This window comes from Hydractinia symbiolongicarpus, chromosome 9, assembly GCF_029227915.1.
Source record: "Hydractinia symbiolongicarpus strain clone_291-10 chromosome 9, HSymV2.1, whole genome shotgun sequence".
In the NCBI taxonomy this organism is placed as follows: Eukaryota; Metazoa; Cnidaria; class Hydrozoa; order Anthoathecata; family Hydractiniidae; genus Hydractinia; species Hydractinia symbiolongicarpus.
This window is the reverse complement of record NC_079883.1, coordinates 24,146,692-24,167,520: the sequence shown is the minus strand read 5'-3', so window position 1 is coordinate 24,167,520 and position 20,829 is coordinate 24,146,692. Positions and strand designations below refer to the sequence as shown.

The 20,829-nt window shown below is 32.3% G+C and overlaps 2 protein-coding genes across 7 annotated transcripts; both read left to right on the top strand.

Annotated features, from left to right (window-relative positions):
- The first annotated feature begins 4,213 nt into the window (after positions 1-4,213).
- Positions 4,214-6,647, top strand: LOC130657935 (uncharacterized). The gene is made up of 2 exons (XM_057460933.1): positions 4,214-4,717; positions 5,252-6,647. The coding sequence occupies exon 2, from the start codon at positions 5,269-5,271 to the stop codon at positions 5,842-5,844; it is 576 nt and encodes a 191-aa protein (XP_057316916.1). The 5' UTR covers positions 4,214-4,717; positions 5,252-5,268; the 3' UTR covers positions 5,845-6,647.
- A 119-nt stretch (positions 6,648-6,766) lies between these two features.
- LOC130657926 (crossover junction endonuclease MUS81-like) lies at positions 6,767-20,373 on the top strand. 6 transcript variants are annotated; one of them, XR_008985238.1, is made up of 24 exons: positions 6,767-7,484; positions 7,637-7,680; positions 10,161-10,233; positions 10,311-10,370; positions 10,623-10,759; positions 11,712-11,801; positions 11,889-11,969; positions 12,284-12,372; positions 12,951-13,466; positions 13,701-13,774; positions 13,947-14,031; positions 14,438-14,508; positions 14,604-14,799; positions 15,326-15,399; positions 15,482-15,530; positions 15,794-15,837; positions 16,080-16,145; positions 16,318-16,415; positions 17,106-17,222; positions 17,348-17,443; positions 17,795-17,932; positions 18,142-18,245; positions 18,736-18,925; positions 19,484-20,373. XR_008985238.1 is itself a non-coding variant. In XM_057460922.1 (24 exons), the coding sequence occupies exons 1-24, from the start codon at positions 7,349-7,351 to the stop codon at positions 19,533-19,535; spliced, it is 2,487 nt and encodes an 828-aa protein (XP_057316905.1). In that variant the 5' UTR covers positions 6,767-7,348; the 3' UTR covers positions 19,536-20,373. The 6 variants fall into 6 exon arrangements, 5 of the variants coding, with proteins under 5 accessions (XP_057316905.1, XP_057316903.1, XP_057316904.1 ...); XM_057460922.1 differs by lacking the exon at positions 18,736-18,925 and adding an exon at positions 18,606-18,689 and having other exon boundaries at positions 14,691-14,799; XM_057460920.1 differs by lacking the exon at positions 18,736-18,925 and adding an exon at positions 18,606-18,689.
- Positions 20,374-20,829: the final 456 nt, after the last annotated feature.

Below are 20,829 nucleotides of genomic sequence, written 5' to 3'. Positions count from 1 at the left end.
AGAACCATTGCATCCTGTTTAACACCTCACACAAAAACCTTTTAATTAATGCACTTGTCATGCCATATTTCAACTACTGTTTCTCGGCATGGGCTTGTGCCACCCAAGGTAGATTGGGAAAACTAGAAAAACGATTAAAACCTTTTCTTGGGAAAGAGAGGGAATATTCACTGAATAATTTACTCATCAAAAACGATACAATACTATTTTTTAAAGCCATGAATCATATTGCTCCGGATTACATGCGCTAAAAATTCCTTTTGGCAAAAAACTGTCATAATCATCAAACAAGAGAAGCTTCAAAAAACAGGTTCACATTTCCCTTGGTCAACACGGAATTTGGCAAAAAAGCCTTCCTATTTAGAGCTTCAATAGTGTGGAATAATCTTCCAGACCAAGTGACCTGTAATGGAATTCTGCTTACGGTTAGAACTTCCACCTCTAATGTATTTGGCAAATTCTAATGGAGATCACTTTTTAACTTTTTAATTTTTGTTTTTATTCTTTTTCTTTTCAATTTTCACAGATTATAAATGTTACTATGTTTGATTGAGCTGAGGCAGTCTAAGGTTTATCATTTTTTGATTCTTTTTTGTTCTAGTGGCCCCCAGTGGAAACAATCCACTAACTATAGGTTTTCTGGGCTAGCCACTTTAAATATTTATTATTATTATTATTATTATTATTATTATTATTATTATTATTATTATTATTATTATTATTATTATTATTATTATTATTTATAACTTTCAAACCAGCACAAGAATAATTCTTGCGGTATAATTTAAAAAAAACACAAGAAATATTCTTTCTGTATAACTTTCAAAAAAGCACAAGAATAATTCTTGCTGCATAACTTTTTAAAACATTTTTTGAGCACGCAAGTATCCATACCTTTCACCTTGACAGCTAGTTATTTTAATAATTCAAAACAATTTAAAATTACCCAAACATTTTTTTTAGTGACAGAAATTATTATTTTGTTTTCTTTCGCCAGCGTTCGTGATGCAAAAAATACATATAAAAATATACTTGTTGTAACACCATCCTTTGTTGTTGACACAGTTAACTTATTATTTAATTCTAGCAAAATAAACTTTAGTTTCTTCTATAAATAAGAGGCAGTGATAATAGTGCAATGAAAATCGTGAACAAAACAAAGTTTATTTTGAAAGTTTTTTATAATAATAAGACGCATACGCAAGGCCTATCACCTTCACTAAAATTTTGCCGATAAAAAATTACATAATGTTGACATAAACTCTCTGTCAGTTAGGGTAAACACCTAATTAGGCGGCATGACCTAATTAGGCGAGTCGTTTAGTTAGGCGACGTGATGTAATTTAATTACGCTATCCGTAGCCTAACTAGGCGAACGAAAACTTTCTGTTGTAAATACGTCTAAATCACTGTGTTTAGCACTACAATTTATATGTGAATCAAATCCGTCCACTTTGAAGATAATTTAGACCAATTATATATCGTCTTATTTGCATCGCGCATTGGTAACTTATGGCCCAAACCTCATGTGGTACTATTTGATGTTTGAAATAATGGATTTCAGCCAATCACGCCGCAGGGAAAAATAAATATGGCGGACGAAAACGTCACCTATATAGGCGACACTTAACCTAATTAAGTTATATATTTCATTTTAACTTAGTTGCGCGAACATATCGAGGCACGAGTGACAATTTTGGAATCATGGTCGCGTAGACTATCCATTCTGAACAAAGATTTTTTGCGATTTTTTCTTAGGAATGTGCGAAAAGCCATTAAATATTGTAATGACTTAACTAGGTTACATATGGCCTAACTAGGTAACAATGAGTTGCCTAAATAGGTGGTATGCCCTAATTAGCCTACTGTCGCCTAATACACCTTTACGATAATTCGGGAAAACTAACACTCCATCGCAGCTTATTAGCGATCGGAGGAGGTAAACATCACACTTTTATAAGAGTTTATTAATGAGAAAACACGTTTTTTTTGTGATAACTTTTCTTGTCGCGTTTTGTTTTTAATGAAAAGTACACATAAGTTGTATTTTATTATTATTAACGTTTCCTGAAAATTTGAAAGAAATTAATACGACGGAAGTTAAAAAACTGGAGAAAACTTTCATCTCTAACAAACTCTCATAAAAACACGATTTTTACATCCCTTTTTCCGATATTGTAAAACGATGGAGAGCTGTTTCCATAGGGTTCTAAAGTAAAACATTGGTGCTTCACTGCACTGGCTACACAATCAAATAGGTTTTTTTCAATTTTTAAAATAGATTTTAGATATTTTTAATAACACTTTACTGTAAATTTTGCATCGTTTTTTGGTGAGTCAGCACCTTCCAGGGATCCATCGATTATGCATTATCCCTCCTGCTGGATGGAACTGTTAGGTGGTGATTGGGTTATTGAGCCCTAAAGTCTTTTATCCACATCCTTCAAAATACCATTCAGTTTTAGCTATCTTACTCCTAATTTAGCTTGCAAAAAATTTTTTTGCACAAGATCTGTTCCTCTGTCCGTCCTCCCCTGCACCAAACCTTTTATATTTTGATAGAACATTGACAAATAAAAAAAAGTTGACTAAAAATATCAGAAGAAAAATGTGAGTCTTTACAGAAAAAAAAACGTTTGGCTTGCTGAACATGATATCAACTAGCCTCTAACACCAACCAACCGGCAGCCTGATGTCTGGCTGACTGGTTGGGTACGCTACTGGTCTACCATTACCTCGTCTACCATTTTATATTTTTTGCAAGGTTTTGCCGGCAGGCGATAGTCATACATTCGACGCGGGAGAGTTCGAAAAATGGCGATGTTCGCGATGATCCGCTTGTGACTTTTGCAGCTAGCTAGTTAGGTTTTAAGGATACCAATTATTTTGTGAGAAATGAAATAAGAAGGAAGAAATTTAATTGCTATGGGAGGATTGGTTTTAGCAGCTAGCTGTAGCTATAAGGTTCTTGTATTTTCAAGCTTTTTTCAGCCTTCGCGAGATCTGCAAAGTTTAAAAAAATTTTAGTTAGCTATAGCTAGCTAGCTATATAGCTAAACCATTTTGGATGTTTAGCTACATTTTCTGTGCTCTAAAACAACTTGAACTCTTCTTCGGTGCAGCTACCAACTGGCGTGGATGCGATGGGGCACACTCCAATTAAACCTGTTCCTACCTGGCGCCATGATGGTGACCACACAAGGTCCAAGAGTATTGTAGCTAACAAAAGAAAGATTTAAACATTTGTTAACTGAAAATGAACTTGTGTCCTAGAAAGTATTGTCCCTGTCTGTAGTAGAAGAACTATTATGATTTGAGGGAAAACACACTGTTCACGCCGGCCAGCTCTTCTTAAAATAAAATTTTATATAACTTATTTTACTTATTGTGTAGTTTTGTAAGTTTTTGCTATTTGGCTTTAATTTAATTCAGATACTTTTAGTTCTTGTTTAATCAAAGCTTCTTCTGTGAGAGTTTGACTGTGAAAAGTCTGTGTTTTCCCTCAACCTATAAGTAGTGTACAGTCAGGGTAAACACCTAATTAGGCCGCATGACCTACTTAGGCGAGTCGTTTAGTTAGGCGATGTGATATAGTTTAATTAGGCTACCCGTAGGCTAACTAGGTGAACATAAACTTTCTGTTGTAAATACGTTGAGATCATTGCGTTTTGCAATACAATATTTATGTGAATCAAATCTGTCCACTTTGCAGATAATTTTGACCAATTATCGTCTTATTTGCATCGCTCATTGGAAACTTATGGCCCAAACCTTGTGTGGCACTATTTGTTGTTTTAAATAATGGATTTCAGCCTTTCACGCTGCAGGGAAAAAATAAATATGGTGAACGAAAACATGACAGTGTTCACCTAAATAGGCGACACTTAACCTAATTAGGTTATATAATTTATTTTAACGTAATACTTACTTGCGCACGAACATATCGAGGCACGAGTGACAATTTTGGAATCATGGTCGCGTAGACAAGATTTTTTGTGATTTTTTCTTAGGAATATGTGAAAATCCATTAAATATTGTATTTAAGTAAATTAAGAGTTGCCTAAATAGGTGGTATGCCCTAATTAGCCTACCGTCGCCTAATTAAGTGTTTACCCTGACTGTAGTACCATGTGTAAATTCCGTCCGGAAGAATATAAATCATGTTGAATTTAAGTTTTGCAAATCCTGATATGAAACTTTGGCTAGCTGTGGACTTTACTACCTACAGAAAGAAAGGGGATTCTTAATATACCTTATTTTTAACTTTAGCTACATAAATTAGCATCATATTCTCAAATCCGGATTACCATGCTTAAAATAATCATTTTCAACAAAAATGACCAATTAAATTCAGCATCAAAATTTATGGAAAAATACAACTGCCTATTATTAGCCAAACATTTTATGTTTTATGAAGAAATGGCTGCAGTAAAAAATGTTTTTCACCAAATGTTTCTAAGTAAGTGTTAGCTGGGGTCTATCACATGTGCAATAAAATTGAACAGATAATAAGTGTATCTCACATGGATATCTTCTATGTGTCACAATTGGAACCACTTTTATACTGTACAATGTTTCTAATATATAAGGTCAATACATTTGTCATATTCCTAAACCACATTAGAAATGGGGGAGGGAGCACAAAACAAAACAAAGAAGATAAGAACAAAAAGCAGCTGGGACCAAGACTTCCTGTCCACACTAACCATATTCAAAGGTATGTATCTATATTATAATACCCGTATACGTCTGTCCGTCTGTCACGCAAAATGGTAGCTTAGCTGCGCAAGTAGCGAGACACACGCAGTACGGTATAAAAAGGACGGGCGCACCCATGGATTTTTCCACGGGCTAACGACTAGTATATATATACATTCCTTAAAATACCTTAAACCTTCAGGGAGTCAAGCTAATACGAGGGAACATTATTAATTAATTATTACCCTTGCATATGTATTAATATAATTAGAATTTCAAAAAACTTGTATAACATTTTTTTAAAGCTCTACACCATAATTTTATATAATCCATAGCCTCAGGTTTCTTTTAAAAGCAATTTGTAGCATATACCAAGGTCTCAAATGCAATTACATAATCTTTGTGTTTAAGCATGATTTTTATATTGCAAATTCTCTATGTCCTAATTTTGATTGACATTGTGTGACAAATGGGTGAAGGAAGTTTACCACTCTCTACATACTTTGTTAATTACACAGATTGATGTATATTACTATAACTATTTTTTTTTCAGTTAAATTGTAACTTAATATGGAGGAAAGCTCAACAAAGAGTGAGGAGAATTACACATCACAAAGATTTGAAGCATTAAAAAAAGCAACACAAGAGTATATTCAGTCCTTATTTAACGAGCAGCGATTTGCAAATGCTTTGGCAACATCATTTAAGCCAGTGTACAAGTTGAACAAAGAAAAGTTTATGAAAACTGCCAATGAAATGGAGAAGAATTTGAACAAGGAAGTGTCCAATAAAGTTAGTGATATTATTTCAAAGCATGAATTTTTGTCAAAGATTAAAGAGCTTGATCATTTAGAAGAGCAGTGTAATAATAACCAAATCCTTTGTAAAATGTCAGACAATTCAGAAGTAAATCCAAAGGCTATTGCTTATTCTCTAAAAGTTAAGTATGTGTCGGAGCAGAAAGAAAAGGTTAACACTGAGTATATGCGTTTAAAAGAAGAGTTGGAAAGAAAAACCGAGAAATATCAGTCCAACATGAAACTTTTACAAAGTAAATGTAACCTGAAAGACACTATAAAGGAGTATGAAGGACAGCTACAAAGTTTGGAAGATATTTTGGTTACGGATAGAGAAATGTTAGACTGATTCATATTTCTTATTTATTTATATTCCGATTAACTTTAATTTATTTCCCAATATTAACTTTGTATATTGGTTACTTTAAATTAACTAGTCAGTTGTTTTGCAGTTATTTATAAAAAAATGATTCTATGTTATGAGAACTTTTTGTTTCTTTCAGTGATTAGTAGTTATTTTGTACTTACTCTTTGTAAAAAATACTGCACAGCAAAAGCATAATGCATTTCAAAATAGATGTACTTAAAACGAAGTACAATGTGTGGGATATACCATTGACATTTGACCGTTCCTATGTAAACAGCCAAAAAGTGAAATATACAGTAGGCTTGAGTTTGACTTTGATTTGAAGGACTTCTTTTAATTTTTAACCCATAAGTGAAGTGTTCAATTTGACTAAAGTAATAAGAAATCGTAAAGTTAACTTTGGGTTTTAATTTAATTGGTCTCTAAAAATTAGTATTGTATTATCAAGTTATTCATTTAATTTTACTTGTTTTGTTATGATTTGTAATCCTTCATATACCATTTTTTTCAATCAAATCGAGCAAGCTTTTATTGTTATTGTCTCGTTACATTCCTTCAGTGTTCATTTTGTAGGTGTTGAGTGTGAAGGGTATGATCATGATTTTGACTTAAATCTTCAATTAATAAAAGAACATGTAATATCTCTGGTGTTAAATTAAATTGGATATGCGAAATTGTTCTTTTTTCCTTTTTATTGCATTGCTGTTTTATAGTATATTTCACATCTAATGTTTTAGTATTATTATTTCTAATATCCTATATGAAGTAATAAAACATTTAAAATACACTTTTATTTAGGCTTGGTTATGCAGTACATTCTAGTGATGTCAAAGTACAGTAAAAGATAGAGATAGATGTGCATATTTTACATGGCTAGCCTCACAAATATCGAGGGATATACCCTGTCTATTATTTATTTAATTATTTAATGCTCATTTTGAGCGACGCAGACCCAATTAGGGCCCGCGCTCTACTAGACAACTCCCGGCAACATCCAACGGCCCACACAGTGTGCCATCTTCCCAATTTCCCTCACATGGCTTGGGTTAACCCGGGGCTATGGTAACATTCACTCGCCCATGTTGAATCGCCGTCAAGAGGAATCGAACCCCGGTCTCCCGCACAGAGTACGAGAGCTATAACCACTAATCTACGGCGCCATATAGATAGCATATTTCTCCCATTCTAATATTAAGAGCCATTATTTTATGAGCCTTTCTGATTTTGAGTGTTGTTTTTTTTCTCTTACTAACCAGGCTACTTAAATTTTACATGTATATAATATAGATATTATAGGTATAATATTTTTCCCTCTCCTTTTAGCCAATCATGTTCAATATACTTTTTTGGCTAAAGACTTTGTACTTTTTTTTTAAAGAGTATTCTTACACTTTACTTTAAGATCTGTTGAAAAACTAAATAATACTTCAACTAGACAAGTGGTATAGTAATATAATTTGTGTTATAGGATAGTACATGGGTAACAATGCCACCAAAAAGGTCTCGAAAGCAAGCATGCCCAAATCCACTGTTTGTTATGTGGTTGGAAGAGTGGAAGAATGAAGCTGAAGAGAAAGGCTTGAATTCTAAATGGACATATGCCAAAGTAACTTTTTTATTTGGTAATAAGTGATTTCTTCTTGGTTAATCTGTGGAATAAGCTCTTTCAAATATCGGATGGAAAAATATATACTGTCAACTTTTAAATATTCTTTTCTCAATTATAATAAACTACACAAATATTGCAATTGTTAGTTAATCTATTTAAATTTAGCTCCTTGGGCTTTGCGTTTCACAGTACAACATCAAAACCAGTCAGTATGTGTTATTTTTTAACAATTATAATAAACTAGCCGAATTCTTGTGGAAGAATGAACATACAACATAGTAATTTGAATTTTTAAAACTCACATTCCAACCTCGGATCTTTGTCTCTTTTTTATAACGAGACAGCAAAAAGAGAAAAAAGCCCTGGGATCATAGGGACTCACAGTCTGCATTACTTTAAAATTATACCCGTAAAAACCAAAACGTTTAAAAATGTAAGCAGGTGCAACAAAAAAATAAAAATGTCCAACAAAATCAAAGGCATCTAACAACCGTTATGTAAAAAGCAAAATCTACTAAAACTGTGTACTTGCTTTGCCAAAAACATATATCAGACATTACAAATTATCTACCGCAATATTCGAATCCAAAATTTTAAAGGAACAGTTTGCCTAACAGACTCAAACTCCTAAACAAGAAAATCAATATTTTCCTTTTATCAAGAAAACAGCGCAAACGTGCCGTGTGTGATAACAATGCAGCATTTTAGAATTTAAGAATCGAATATATTTCAAAAGATTGTAACATAACAGATGTAAACATGGATTTAAGTTTTACATTTTTTTGTTTAGAATTATGACAACAACAGCGAATCACTCACTTCTTAGCGTTAAAAACAGTAACAACGAAAAAGTTACTTTTTACAGTTTATAAAATTCTTCTCTAGGATATACACAGTGTTTTTTTCGTTTCAGACTCAATGTTCTTAACTTTCTTGACAAATATTATTCTTATTGCTCCTTATATATTCTTAGCATGTCTATTGCCTCAAAATATATGACGCCTTAATAAATTAAAGCTTGCTATAAGTTGCTATAGGTAATGGCAAATTCTTTGTCTATTTAAAACAAACAATTAAGGTTTGACATATTCTTAGGATATTCTTAACTTCTGACCCATTGTTCAGAGTATATTCTTACAAAAAAAGTGCTTTAAAAAATTATTTTTCGACTCAAGACACAAAATATTTAACTTCATATTTAAGGGAAAATTTAGCTCTGAAAAATTCGTTATACACATATTAATTTCTCCACCGGATAATCTAAACAACACACCTGCTTTACTTTCGTTTTCTCAGTAGGTTGCTAGCTAACGTTCTCTGGATAAAAGTCCAATCAGTTTTTTACTTCGATTACTAAACTTTGCTTTATCACAAAGAAAAACAATATGAAAATGTATACAGTACAGTCTGAATGTAATCTACCGCGTACACGCTAATATCCACCTTTGCGTGGAGGACGGCAGTCGTTTGTCTTTTTTTTAAATTAAATCCCTTGAGCGTTTTGCGAGTTTATATTTGCGTGTTAAAAAACAATGCGCTCGCGAAGAAATATCGGAGCAATTATATTTCTTCTAATAGCGAGATGCATTGTGTAAATGTATTGATAAGCTATTCCCTTAAGTATTAGCGTGAAGTAATTAATAATAAAAATCCTTTGCGAAGTTTTATAATACATTGAGCGAGAATGTATTGTTGATTTAATTACTTAAAAAGATTCCAGCGCGTTTAATCTAAGAAACATACGAGAAGCATTGTTCACAACTATTAAATGCCGCTTTTCGTTTTTAAACTTTTAAAATGCGACCTAAAAAAACGCTTAATTACTGCAATTAAAATTTCCAAAAGAGTTCGCGCAAAATAGATTGCTAAAATTGATCTTGCTACCTATTGTGATTAAACAATCGATCGCGTGGGGTCATTGTTTATCAGCAAGGCAATTATTTTCTTAAAAAAAACAAAAGCTATCACAATGTTATTGTTCTGTGTAACTATTCATGCAAGGTTCGCGTCCGCAGTATATTACATTCAGACTGTACTGTGGCTAGCTACAATTGTCTAATACATTTCCAATCAGTTCTCTTTGTGACGTTATACCATTGTACGTTTTTCTTCTTTATAAAAATATTTCTGACAACAAACTTTTTATACTCGCTTGACAACAACAGTTGCTCTACAACAACAGTTTTGTTTTTTACATTTTAGATTCGAATTTATCATTCGAATCCAATAGTTTTTTTTTAATAAACAACAGATAAACCCCCGTTTTGCAATTTTTTTTTAATTCAGTAAATTTTTTCCTAAACCCAAGCTTTTTAGCACCGTGAACTCACATAGTCACTCACACAAGTGTATTATAAAATAGAATACAAATAGTTAAAAACATACCATGTGTGCCTTTGTAAAACTGTTCAATGCAATCCATTACTAACAGCTACTTGTTGATTTCATGCATAATTAGTACATCTTGAGGTCTGAATTTTAAGAAATGATAAAGATTTTTTTAAATATACTATTTCTTAGCTTTTTTTATAACATAACAGTATATATATAACATTCAATTGTAACATTGATCATCAGGAAGAGAGTATGCCGTTTATTTAATTTCTTTTTTATGTATTTTTAAATGTGTAAGCAAATTATATTGCACTGGAATCATTATATTACTTTACTTAAACCTAAAACCTTTTAGGCTATTGCTTCTATTAAAAAATATCCTCTTCCACTTCGTACTGGTAAAGAAGCAAAAATACTTGAAAATATTGGTAAGACATTGTTTATGTTTAAGACTTCTTACACGAAGTATGTATATAAAAGCAAATACCTTTATCGAATGTTTTAGGTGATGGAATTGCAAAGAAATTAGATGAAAGGCTTGCACAATACATAGAAGATGGTGGTGGTAATACATCTTTTTAACTAGAGCACCATTAAACTTATAGCATTGCCAGTAGCTTGCAAAGTTGAATAAGTAAAACTGTTGTTAATGGATGTGTGTTCCTCTCCTATGACTAAAATTTTATTTTGGTTAAACTTTTATTTATAATCTAGACTTTAAGTTTGATATAGGGTAAATGTTTTTATGTTTAAAGGATTATCTAAATAGCAATTTTGGCTACCCATTGGTATTAGGATTTCGAATTTTATTTTTTAGATATACAGTCTCTTCACATTCGACCGGATTTGCTAACTTTATCATCGCCAAAACGTAAAAGAAATAATAAACAAAAAGAAACCAGTAGTGACATTAATAAGTCACCTGAATTGACCACACCTATGTTTAGTCCTAATGTACGTTTTTTTCTTTTATTATATGAAATGTTTTATTATCAATTTCCAGTGTGACGTGGTAATTTTGTTTTAATATGGTTACCTAATTGACATTCTAATCACCACTGCTATGATTAGTCCTGTTTAGGAGATCAAGGTGCACCCCCAAAGCTTCAAATTGAAATTAAGATGGTCAATAAAAATTTTCAATAACAGGGTTTTCAGGTAAAACTGCTAGGCCACAAAAATCTTTAGACTAATATCCATGTTAAAATCTTTGTGAAACTGGTCCTAAAATCATAACTAATAATTCATCATTACTAATGTCTGTATTCTATACTAGTATGGGTTGGTTGATGGTATTTTAATGACTTTTGCCAATTTCACCTATTTAGTGACCTTAATACCTTAGCTACTCTTAAATTAATATTTATAAATTTTAATGCCTTTAAAAGTAAGAGTGATAGCTATAAAAGTACACTTATTTATCGTTTGAAAGATGTAATTATCTCAAATTTGTTGAAGCACACAGGGTTCGAATTAGCAGTTCGCAATTTGCAAATCGAAATGCCATTTTTGCGAATCACTTTGCCAGAAAAATAATAAAATTGCGAATCGGATATTTTTAAGTGGCGATATATAAAAGCTTTTATAGATTGCATTTTAAAAACTTAAGAAGAAAGAAAGGTGATAGAAGAATGGTAATTGATCTAATGTGTTCCAAGGCCACATCTAGATAGTGGTTTACTTCGTTATAGAGTGCCGAAATTTTTGCGAACCTTTTTTTAATTCAAACCCTGGCACAGATGGCAATAACCAGGTTTTCAACTAGAAATGAAATACAATAGATTTATTTGTTCTGAGACACAAAGCTACCTGACAGAGTATACGGATTGGGGACCAGGGTAAGAATAAGGGAGTGTATTACCTATCCTAAGGCATTGTTTAGAAAATAATAAGTTATTTCTTTTAGGCCAAACATTTAAAAACTGGCAGAAAATACGTTCCAAAGTATCGTTCTGGGGCTTATGCTTTGATCATAACGCTTTATGAAGAAAGTCAGGTAAAAACAATATTGTTAGTCAAAATAAACAACTTTAATATTGTTGCGCTACTATTTAAATATTTGTTGGCATCTTATTTATATTAGAAGCCAACTTATCTTGGTTACATGGGAAAAACAGATTTACAAGAAGCATCGCAACCACTTTGTGATAAGTCGTTTACAATGGTATGATTTTCTACGTTGTATTTTGCTTGTTTGTTTTATAAGTCTACTGATTTGCTACTAAATAATGGCATCTGGAAAATTTAAGGGATTTATTGGAACTTTTTTCTCTTGTAATTAAAACCATACCTCAGTGAAAACAAGTTTGTTATAGGCTTTTACTAAATTTCTCCAAACTTAAATAGACATTTTTAAATAAAGGGAAAACCAATCTATGTAATATTCATACCATTGGTCTGTAACATAAAAAAATCTATATATTTATGTTTATAAATATTTATATGTAATTTTAACTTAAATGCTTTATCACCAACCAGTCAGATGCTGGCTCCCACTACACAGCTTGGTCATCTATGGGAACTTTAGTCGAGAAAGGTTTCGTTGTCAAAAGAAGTAGTCCTGCAAAGTAAATATTTTGTTTTTATAATATATAGAACAGTTCAGTTTTATTTTGTTTTACTTAACAGGTAAAGCTTTTACTTTCAATGTCTTGCTTAAGAAAATGTAATGCAATTTAATGTCGTCGGGATTGAACGAATTCTGATAAACGAAGGTGGGATTCATATTTGCTTTAGAAAAAAACTTGTGTTAATTTTTTGCTTAAGTTAATGTTAAATACTTTTTTGGTACAAAAAAGTTAGTAAACTTATAATTCATACAAAAGTTTTACATGCTTTACAAAGAAGACAAAGAGATTACACTAAAGATCTTATTTTAAACTTTACAAGGTTTTGTTAATTAATGTGGAAGTGTTTATATCTGCTACAGTCTTCCCAAACTGTTGGCACATTTTTCTGTTAGTGGTTAATTTTTACGAAGGCGGGTAAGTTATAAAACTAAAAGATTTCAAATTCCATAAAAACGATTTTTATTGTACAGTTTAAACTGTATATTATTTTTTTATTTTTTTTCAGTAAAAAAATGTACAGGGAAGATAATGGTGTCTCTTTAAAATGCAGAAACCAACAATTTAATTCCCTTTAGGTACTATATTACCGATAAAGGTTGCGAACTGGCTCATCAGTTGCTTATGGGCAACGAAGGGATTACCAAAAGTAACACAACATCAAGTGTAGCTCAAAGCCCAAAACATAAAGGTTATAAGTCACGTGAAAAAAGAAGTTCAGTGCCTGAACCCGGAGAGGGATTGTTGTCGGAACTCCGTGATACGGTGAACTTATTAGGTACTCCAATTAGTCCAAAACAAAAATATGAATCTGCTACGATTACTAATCCAACTGAAGTCTTTGATACAAATCGAAAATTGGGGAGTCGTCAACCAATTGGAAGTTCAGCTACCAATCTTTTTTCACCTGGTAGTCATTATGTAAAGCTTCAGGAGAAAATTCGAAATTCCAAAAACGTTAATGCTTCAAATGTTCCTCATGTTAAACTAAATCAAAATACAAAACAGACAAAGTCAACTGAGGATGTCAGTGTTGCAAACAAAATAACAAAAACTCTTGGTGGTACCAATCCTGATTTACAGCACACAAAAAAGTAAGTTTTCAATGTGCTGTAACCATTCTGAAATATAAAATTTGTAAGGTGCAAAACATTTTGCTACTAACCAGAAGGTAAATTGCTTTGATAATTTTCGCACCAGTCAAATCATACTATTTACAATAGATACTTGGATATATTTGTAAATTAGAGGCCATTTTTGTCTGTTTTTGGACATTTAAATCATCTGTTTAAGCTTTGAATGTGGAGTAAACTGGGTATTTTTTTTAGTTTCAACTATTGGTATGTGACAGACACTGATGCTACAACGTTGTTAAAGAGTAAAGCACTTGTTACTATTGATGGTAAGTAGAGTAAACCTTTAGCATGAATGCTCTTGAAGTGCGTCTGACTTTTCTTAATGGTATCACATATTTACCTTCTACGTGCGCTCCGGTAATTTTTTTCTTCATTGGATTTACTATTGCATTAACGTCTCTGTAATTGTTATTGTATTTCTGCAATCTTTAAATTTAGACATCATCGGTCTTGGTTTTCTTATTAAATCGAAACAAGCAGATCTTGAAAGATCTGGTGCATTATTTAAAATAGATGAGTCAAGGTATGGATTAAAAAAAGAACTTATTTAGATACTTTACCCTTTTTAGGATTGTTACAGTATTTGGTTTAACATTTTTGCATCCAGCACCTCTCTTGAACTTTGATGAGATCTGCTAAAACGTTACATAGCAAATTTGTTCAGAAACCCCAAACTCCACAGCACTGATGGATTTTATAGATATGATGATTTTTAGATACATTAGTCTAATAGAAAATGAACAAATGAATTAGGATACTGTTAGCATACACCTTCCACTCAAGTAAATGTTGGGTTGCTTTTGCAAATAAAATAAGTTTTCGGAACATTTTTGAGATAGCACATCAAACAGGAATTAAAGTTCACGAAATTTCATTTGCTGTCTCATAGTTTTTGAAAAACGCCTGATTTTTCTATGTTTAATATTCAGGCATGCAACAGACGGTTTTGTTTATGCTTATATTGCTGATAAAGATGGACCAGATGTTGCTCGACCACCTGGTATTTAGAGTATCTTTAATTTGTTTGTTTGTTTGTTGTTTGTTTGTTTGTTTGTTTGTTTCGAACATAAAAATTTTTTCCCCTTTTTGTAACAGAATACTTAAAGTCACCCTCAAAAAGCTCTTCTACTGTTACGTCAGAAGGTTCAAAAAGGAATCATGCATTTGCATCTTCTTTACCAGTAGCATGTACTGGAATGTTAAAAGAAAATCCATTTAAAAAGAAAGACAAGGAAACAATTTCAAGTTTATCTGATAGAATTATGGCTGCAACATCAAGTTCTTCTAATATGTGAGTTTCTGTTTGCTTTTTTTGTGTTTAATTGTTAGGTAGTTTATGAATTAGAATATACAACGTTCATGCCTTAATTCACGCTAAAAACCTCCATATTTATGTGAGATACGCATTTACAAGAACCTGGTTAGATAAAAAAGGGAAATTTAAATTTATTACCAAGTTTCCCATAGTAATAATAATGAACGGGAATGTTAGTTGTAGCTGAAATCGTCATTTAACTCGAAGCAAACCACCAATTAATAACTACGCGTCGATTATTTTAAAGTTTAAATAATCAAACAGTGTGTGATTTCACCCCATTATTTTGTTACATCAGGGAACAGTGTGTGATTTCCCCCCATTATTTTGTTACATCAGGGAACAGTGTGTGATTTCACCCCATTATTTTGTTACATCAGGGAACAGTGTGTGATTTCACCCCATTATTTTGTTACATCAGGGAACAGTGTGTGATTTCACCCCATTATTTTGTTACATCAGGGAAATTATTTTACTATTTTGAAGTCTTTCTTTGGTTTAGATCAGAGGACAGCCCTCAATATACTACAAGTTTGACTGCATCAGATATGAAACCTCTTTTCACACTAAACCCTAGTGAGTTAGTATCACGATGTAACTATATAACTTTATTCTATTGATTGCTGATAAGTGAGTTGCCTTTGTTGACATTTTTTAGGTTTATACGATGTGATATTGTGTATTGATACCACTGAAACTACTGGTGGGTATGTTCTTTTGTTTATTTTCCTTTTATGTCTGAATTTTGTATGTATTTGAAGCTTTTTAAATGTTCTGTACATCCTTAAGTTGTACTACGTTGAATAAACGTCTTTTGGTCTCATGTAACTTCCACACCGAAGTAAAACTGTTAAATATGGTTGTAGCTACAATATGTCCACTCTATTTTGATTCTTCTTTCATTCTCCTTGTACAGTGGAAGAGATAAAAAGACATGTTATACTTTCATATTTTTATGTAATTTATACAGCGGTAAGATGAAAAAAGAAATGGCTGATAAGCTGCTTAAAAGTGGTAGGTGTAACATTTACTACATTTTATGAACTCTTTTTGTCATATTTTTCTCGTCTTTACAAAGACACGAGTGAAGACGCAATAAATCTTAACCTTTCCCTGTGTAAATAAAAGACAGATTTGTCACAATGATTATCTGGTTGTTTGGTCTTTTGTGTGTCCGAAAAAAACTCAACCTCGACCAAAATTTATTTGTTTACATTGCCATATTTTCCTTATCTGAACGTTATACGTTGTTTAAGGATTGACAATTGACGTTCGCAAGCTTCAACTTGGAGATTTTTTGTGGATAGCTAAAGAAAAATTTGGTGAGCAATTTATTTAGTGGATGAATGGATGTTTTATTTTCAAACAGCTACTGCAGACTTTCATCAGTTCTTACTCATAATAATTCAGAAATTCGAAGTTTCTTACGCGACACTTTTAAAAGGGTATTATTGTAAAAAAATATTTTTCTTAAAAGAACCTTCTTTTCTGTAGGACAGCAACGCGAGTTACTGCTGGATTTTATTGTTGAGAGAAAGAGAATGGATGATTTGGCTTCAAGTATTGTGGATGGAAGATTTAAAGAACAAAAAGTATGTAGGTTTTTTTTGATATGGCAAATTAGTTAAATTAGAAGTTAACACTTTTGTTATCCACCTCATAAACACACTTCAATACACACTTTGTTTAAGAAACAACAACTTCAAAGCAAACGCGAGAACGAACGAATAGTCAACCATGTTATTTAAAGGTGTAAGAAAAACTTAAAACTCTCAAAAGTGTATATATTTCCTAAAAATTTACAAGTACTTAAAAATCTAGACCTTTCGTTTTTTAAACCTACGAAGTTCGCTGTAGTTCGTCATCAGATTTTCGGAATGGTAGAAAAGCGGCTTTTGTTCACAGAAAAAAACCTTTACTTTACGGAAAACTTCAAAAACCTTGAAAACTTTTAGATTTCTTTGTTAGAATTTTTTTTTGGTTTATAGGGATTTTTTAAATGCATGTTGTTTTTTCAGATTCCTGTTTATTCTCTTGCTGCTATTTCACTCGTACATAAGTTGTGTTGTAAATTTAGCGAGTGGAATTGATTATTGCGAAATTTAATATTTCGTTCTTCCTAAATTCTCTTTCGATGGTGCTTGTTTATTAATTCTATTTCAACATTTCGATTACTTTAATCAACCCGTAAAAAAAATATTCCTGATGTCATTCTTTTTATTTTCAAACATATTTTGGATTGGAAAGAACTAGTTAACCTCTCCACTTTTTCATATCCGTAGTTTCGTCTCAAGAACTGCGGTTTGAAGAAATTGATATATTTGGTTGAAACTTACGGTTCAGCAAGTCATTTTGCCGTGCCCGAAACTACTTTACGTCAGGCCATTATGAATACTCAGGTAAGATATCAAGATTTAACAAAATTAAGCTCTGTGAAAGTTACGGTAAAACAAAAAGTGTGTTGTTGCTGAAAAAAAGAATTGATACTTTTTTAAAATTGTTTTTTCGTATTCTACATGTGCAGGTTGTCGATGGATTGTTCGTCAAAGAAACTGCTGATGTATTTGATTCTGTCAACTATTTAAAGACGATGACGCGCCGTCTTATAAAGATTTATAAAGTTAGTATTCTATAAAGCCGTTACTAATGTCTGACACGTAAAGCTAATTTTACGCTAATAAGAAAGTTCTGCCTCGCAACTCTAACTGCATATAGTGGCCCCGCACTTTTACGTGTGATTTGCTGGAAGACATCGCTGCAGGTTCGGAGCCAACTCATCTTTTATTATTTATTTATTTATTTATTTATTTATTTATTTATTTATTTATTTATTTATTTATTTATTTTTTGTTCACGTTGCGAATTATTTTAATTAGACGCTATCTGCAAAAAAGTGGATAATAAACGATGTTTCAAAAATCAAAATAATATACTTTTTTAGTTTTTGCATTTATAGCCTGTTCATCTTTAGGATAAAAGCCTTCATTGCTTGAATATGGAGTGCGTAAAAAAATTAAAAGAAAAAGATGATTTTGAAATGATTATTCAAAATAAAGAACAATACCTAATATCGTTTCAAGAATTTACCACACAAACAGAAAAAAACAAGGTTTGAAAATATATTTTGTTTTTCTTTTTAACGAAGATGTCTTTTCGGTAATGATATTAACTATGTCATGTTCGAAATTTGCGAGTTCTTTTTCTGTTGATATTTCATTTCCCTACCCAGCTGTTCTACAGTTGCGTAAAGTAAGGTAGCAAATTCGATCCCCGTGCTGTTAAAAAGTTATTGATATAAAAATGTATATTGTTTTGTAGATGTTAACAGTCCGTGAAATGTTCGCAAAACAACTGATGCAAATCAAAGGTGTGTCAGCGGAAAGGGTGGTTGCTATAGTAAACAAATACCCTACACCCGCTTGGTAAGAATTAGATTTAAAAGTGTGGCTTTGGAACGTGTATAGTAATAAACTTTTTGATCTTGTGACTGCTAAGTTGTGGAATATTTAGAAGATTGAAAAAGACAGGAAACTTGCTGAAAGTTTTTTCGGGGTATAATTTTAAGAGCAGGCCTAAATTTATACCCCATCTTTTTAAAAAAATAATAATAAATGAAAATTAGGAACTGATAAACTGATGTTTATGAAGAGAGCATAAAAATATTAACGCATTTAATGGGTCACAATTTTTTTAGGGAATAAGTTTTTTTTTCTGCAAGGTTTCTCCAGCAGAGGACTATTTTTTTGTTGCTGCTTCTTAGATCATAAAACTTCTTCTTTCAGTCTACTAACGGAGATCGAAGAAGCTACTACGCGTGACGAAAAAGAAAATTTACTTACAAATCTTGATTTCGGCAAAGCGAAAAAGTATGTTTGTCCACGCTGATTTTGTTTTGTATTTTTTATTTATTAGTCTCCAGTTTCCTTACAGTGTCGTTGCTACACATTTGATGTGACGAGTTTTGATGTTCTACGAAGCTTTTTTGATGCATTCAATTTGTCTCCAGTCTACTTGAACTGTCGTTGCTACACATTTGGTGTGACGAGTTAGGGCCAATGTCAAATTAGGCTACATTACAATCGCTAAATTGGATAATGCATAGGTAAACTAAGTGAATTATTTAAGTCACAGAATATAAAATACATCATAAAATATCTAACCAAGAATAGCATTTAAACTGCACACTGAGATCTTAACGTGCTGCCTCTTATGACTGTTGTTTTAGATTATTGAAAAAAAAACACAAAAGTACTATGTAATAGCCTTTACTTTAAAACTCGTTGGTAGCCCCTGGATATATCCACAGGTTCGCCCGTCCTTTTTATATTGCATTTAGTTTGTCCGTAAGGGCGAATATCCACGGGACGATTTTTACGACGATCGTCATAAATACTCGAAATTGATTGGTCGCGATTTTCGTCATGACGAAAAGTTGAATTGGTTTCTACTCTTCGTCACAAAAATCGTCGCGAATATCGTCCAGTGGAGATTCGGCTTAACACGGTTAAAAGATCGCGCAGAATATACAGTTATAATGTAAGAGACGATAAAGCCTAATTAAGCTATATTCACTTGTTTAGTTTGATGTTCACACCTAACTGCATATTTATCAGGGATTGTATAAATTATGATGCATTGAGATGAATAATTATTATTTCAGAAAAGTGGGTGCGCCAATCAGCAAGCAAGTTTTCACGTTGTTCAATTCATAAACCAATCAAGAGATTGTATCTATCTGGTAGTCATGGACACCCGTTGCGAGGGAAACAAATTTACCAAGTAAAGCGATCATGAATTTTTCATGGCTTAATGAAATATGTTCAATAAAAATCAAACTGAATAATTAATATTTTGGTGTAAAATTAAATGATGATCTCCATCGCAGAAGCTGTTTTTTCATGATAAATATTTGCTTTGTGTGTTAAAAATGATCTTGGAAGGAGAGTGTAACTTAAAGAAAATAAAATATAGAAACGCTAAAGTAAAAAAAAAAACACATTGGTGGTCGAAAAGTTAGAGAAGCCATGAGTATTCTTCAAATTATTTCGAATACGAACTTCGAAATAGGGCTCTCTGTTATATATGGCATAGGTGCTGTAGCAAGCATATGGGCTGCTATACTGTCACCGCATATATTTGACTGGATAGGAGTGGATGTGAATAAAAGAATCACAGGCAGAAACTGGCCACAACTATTCTTGCTATCGCTGGTGATACAACCACTGACGTTCACATTTTCTGCAATTGCGCTGTGGTGGTATCCAGTTGTGGCTATAATACCTGCGTTGCATTTCTTAATAACATCTTTCTGCTTCATTGTTATCGATTTCGTTCGAGAGGACGAGCCCTGGGAAAAAGGCTATACTAGGTTGTTTTGATATGTGGATTAAGGTTGTGATTGGGTGCAAGCTCGACATTCGATGAGTTGTGATTGAATGACACTTAACTGGACATTATGCAATTAGTACAAAAGAATTTTAAAAAAATGTTTAAAAGTGTGTAGAATATATTGTGTATTTTTATTTGTAAATATATGACCTTTTTATTGGCTATTGTTATGTCAGGAGACCCATCTTTCATTGTTAAGTCCGAACGCCCAGCTTCTTGCCGTCCTTTCTTTATCTTATAATTCCTTACTGCCACGTCAATGACTGGAATTAAACAATACTGTTTGGTTCTTTACAGCTTACCTTTTGCGAAAAACAAAGTTACTTAGGGGCTGTTCATATGGGAAATATTTCCTCAGGAACTGATCGAGATCTCGGTAAGCGGGTAATGCATTTTCCCATATGCACAGAAGTTTCCTCGGTAGGCGAGATAAATGTCGATTCGGCATAATTTTTAGAAATACACAATAGATTCTTATCACAATAAACAATAGAAACATCACATGGTATTTTATCACTAGAGGAAAAGTTTTCTCGTCCATGCCATATGAACAGAAAGTAAAAAATATATGTTGAAATATATCCCCGCTAACTGAGGGAATATATAGTTTTTGAAAAC

What these genes read in the sequence shown, in the direction of transcription:
- LOC130657926 (XM_057460920.1), top strand. Translation starts at nt 7,349, where the DNA reads ATGCCACCAAAAAGGTCTCGAAAGCAAGCATGCCCAAATCCACTGTTT. An exon ending in CACCTATGTTTAGTCCTAAT is followed by an intron (nt 10,760 to 11,711) that starts GTACGTTTTTTT and finishes TATTTCTTTTAG; the next exon opens with GCCAAACATTTAAAAACTGG. An exon ending in ACCACTGAAACTACTGGTGG is followed by an intron (nt 15,531 to 15,793) that starts GTATGTTCTTTT and finishes TAATTTATACAG; the next exon opens with CGGTAAGATGAAAAAAGAAA.
- LOC130657935 (XM_057460933.1), top strand. Translation starts at nt 5,269, where the DNA reads ATGGAGGAAAGCTCAACAAAGAGTGAGGAGAATTACACATCACAAAGA.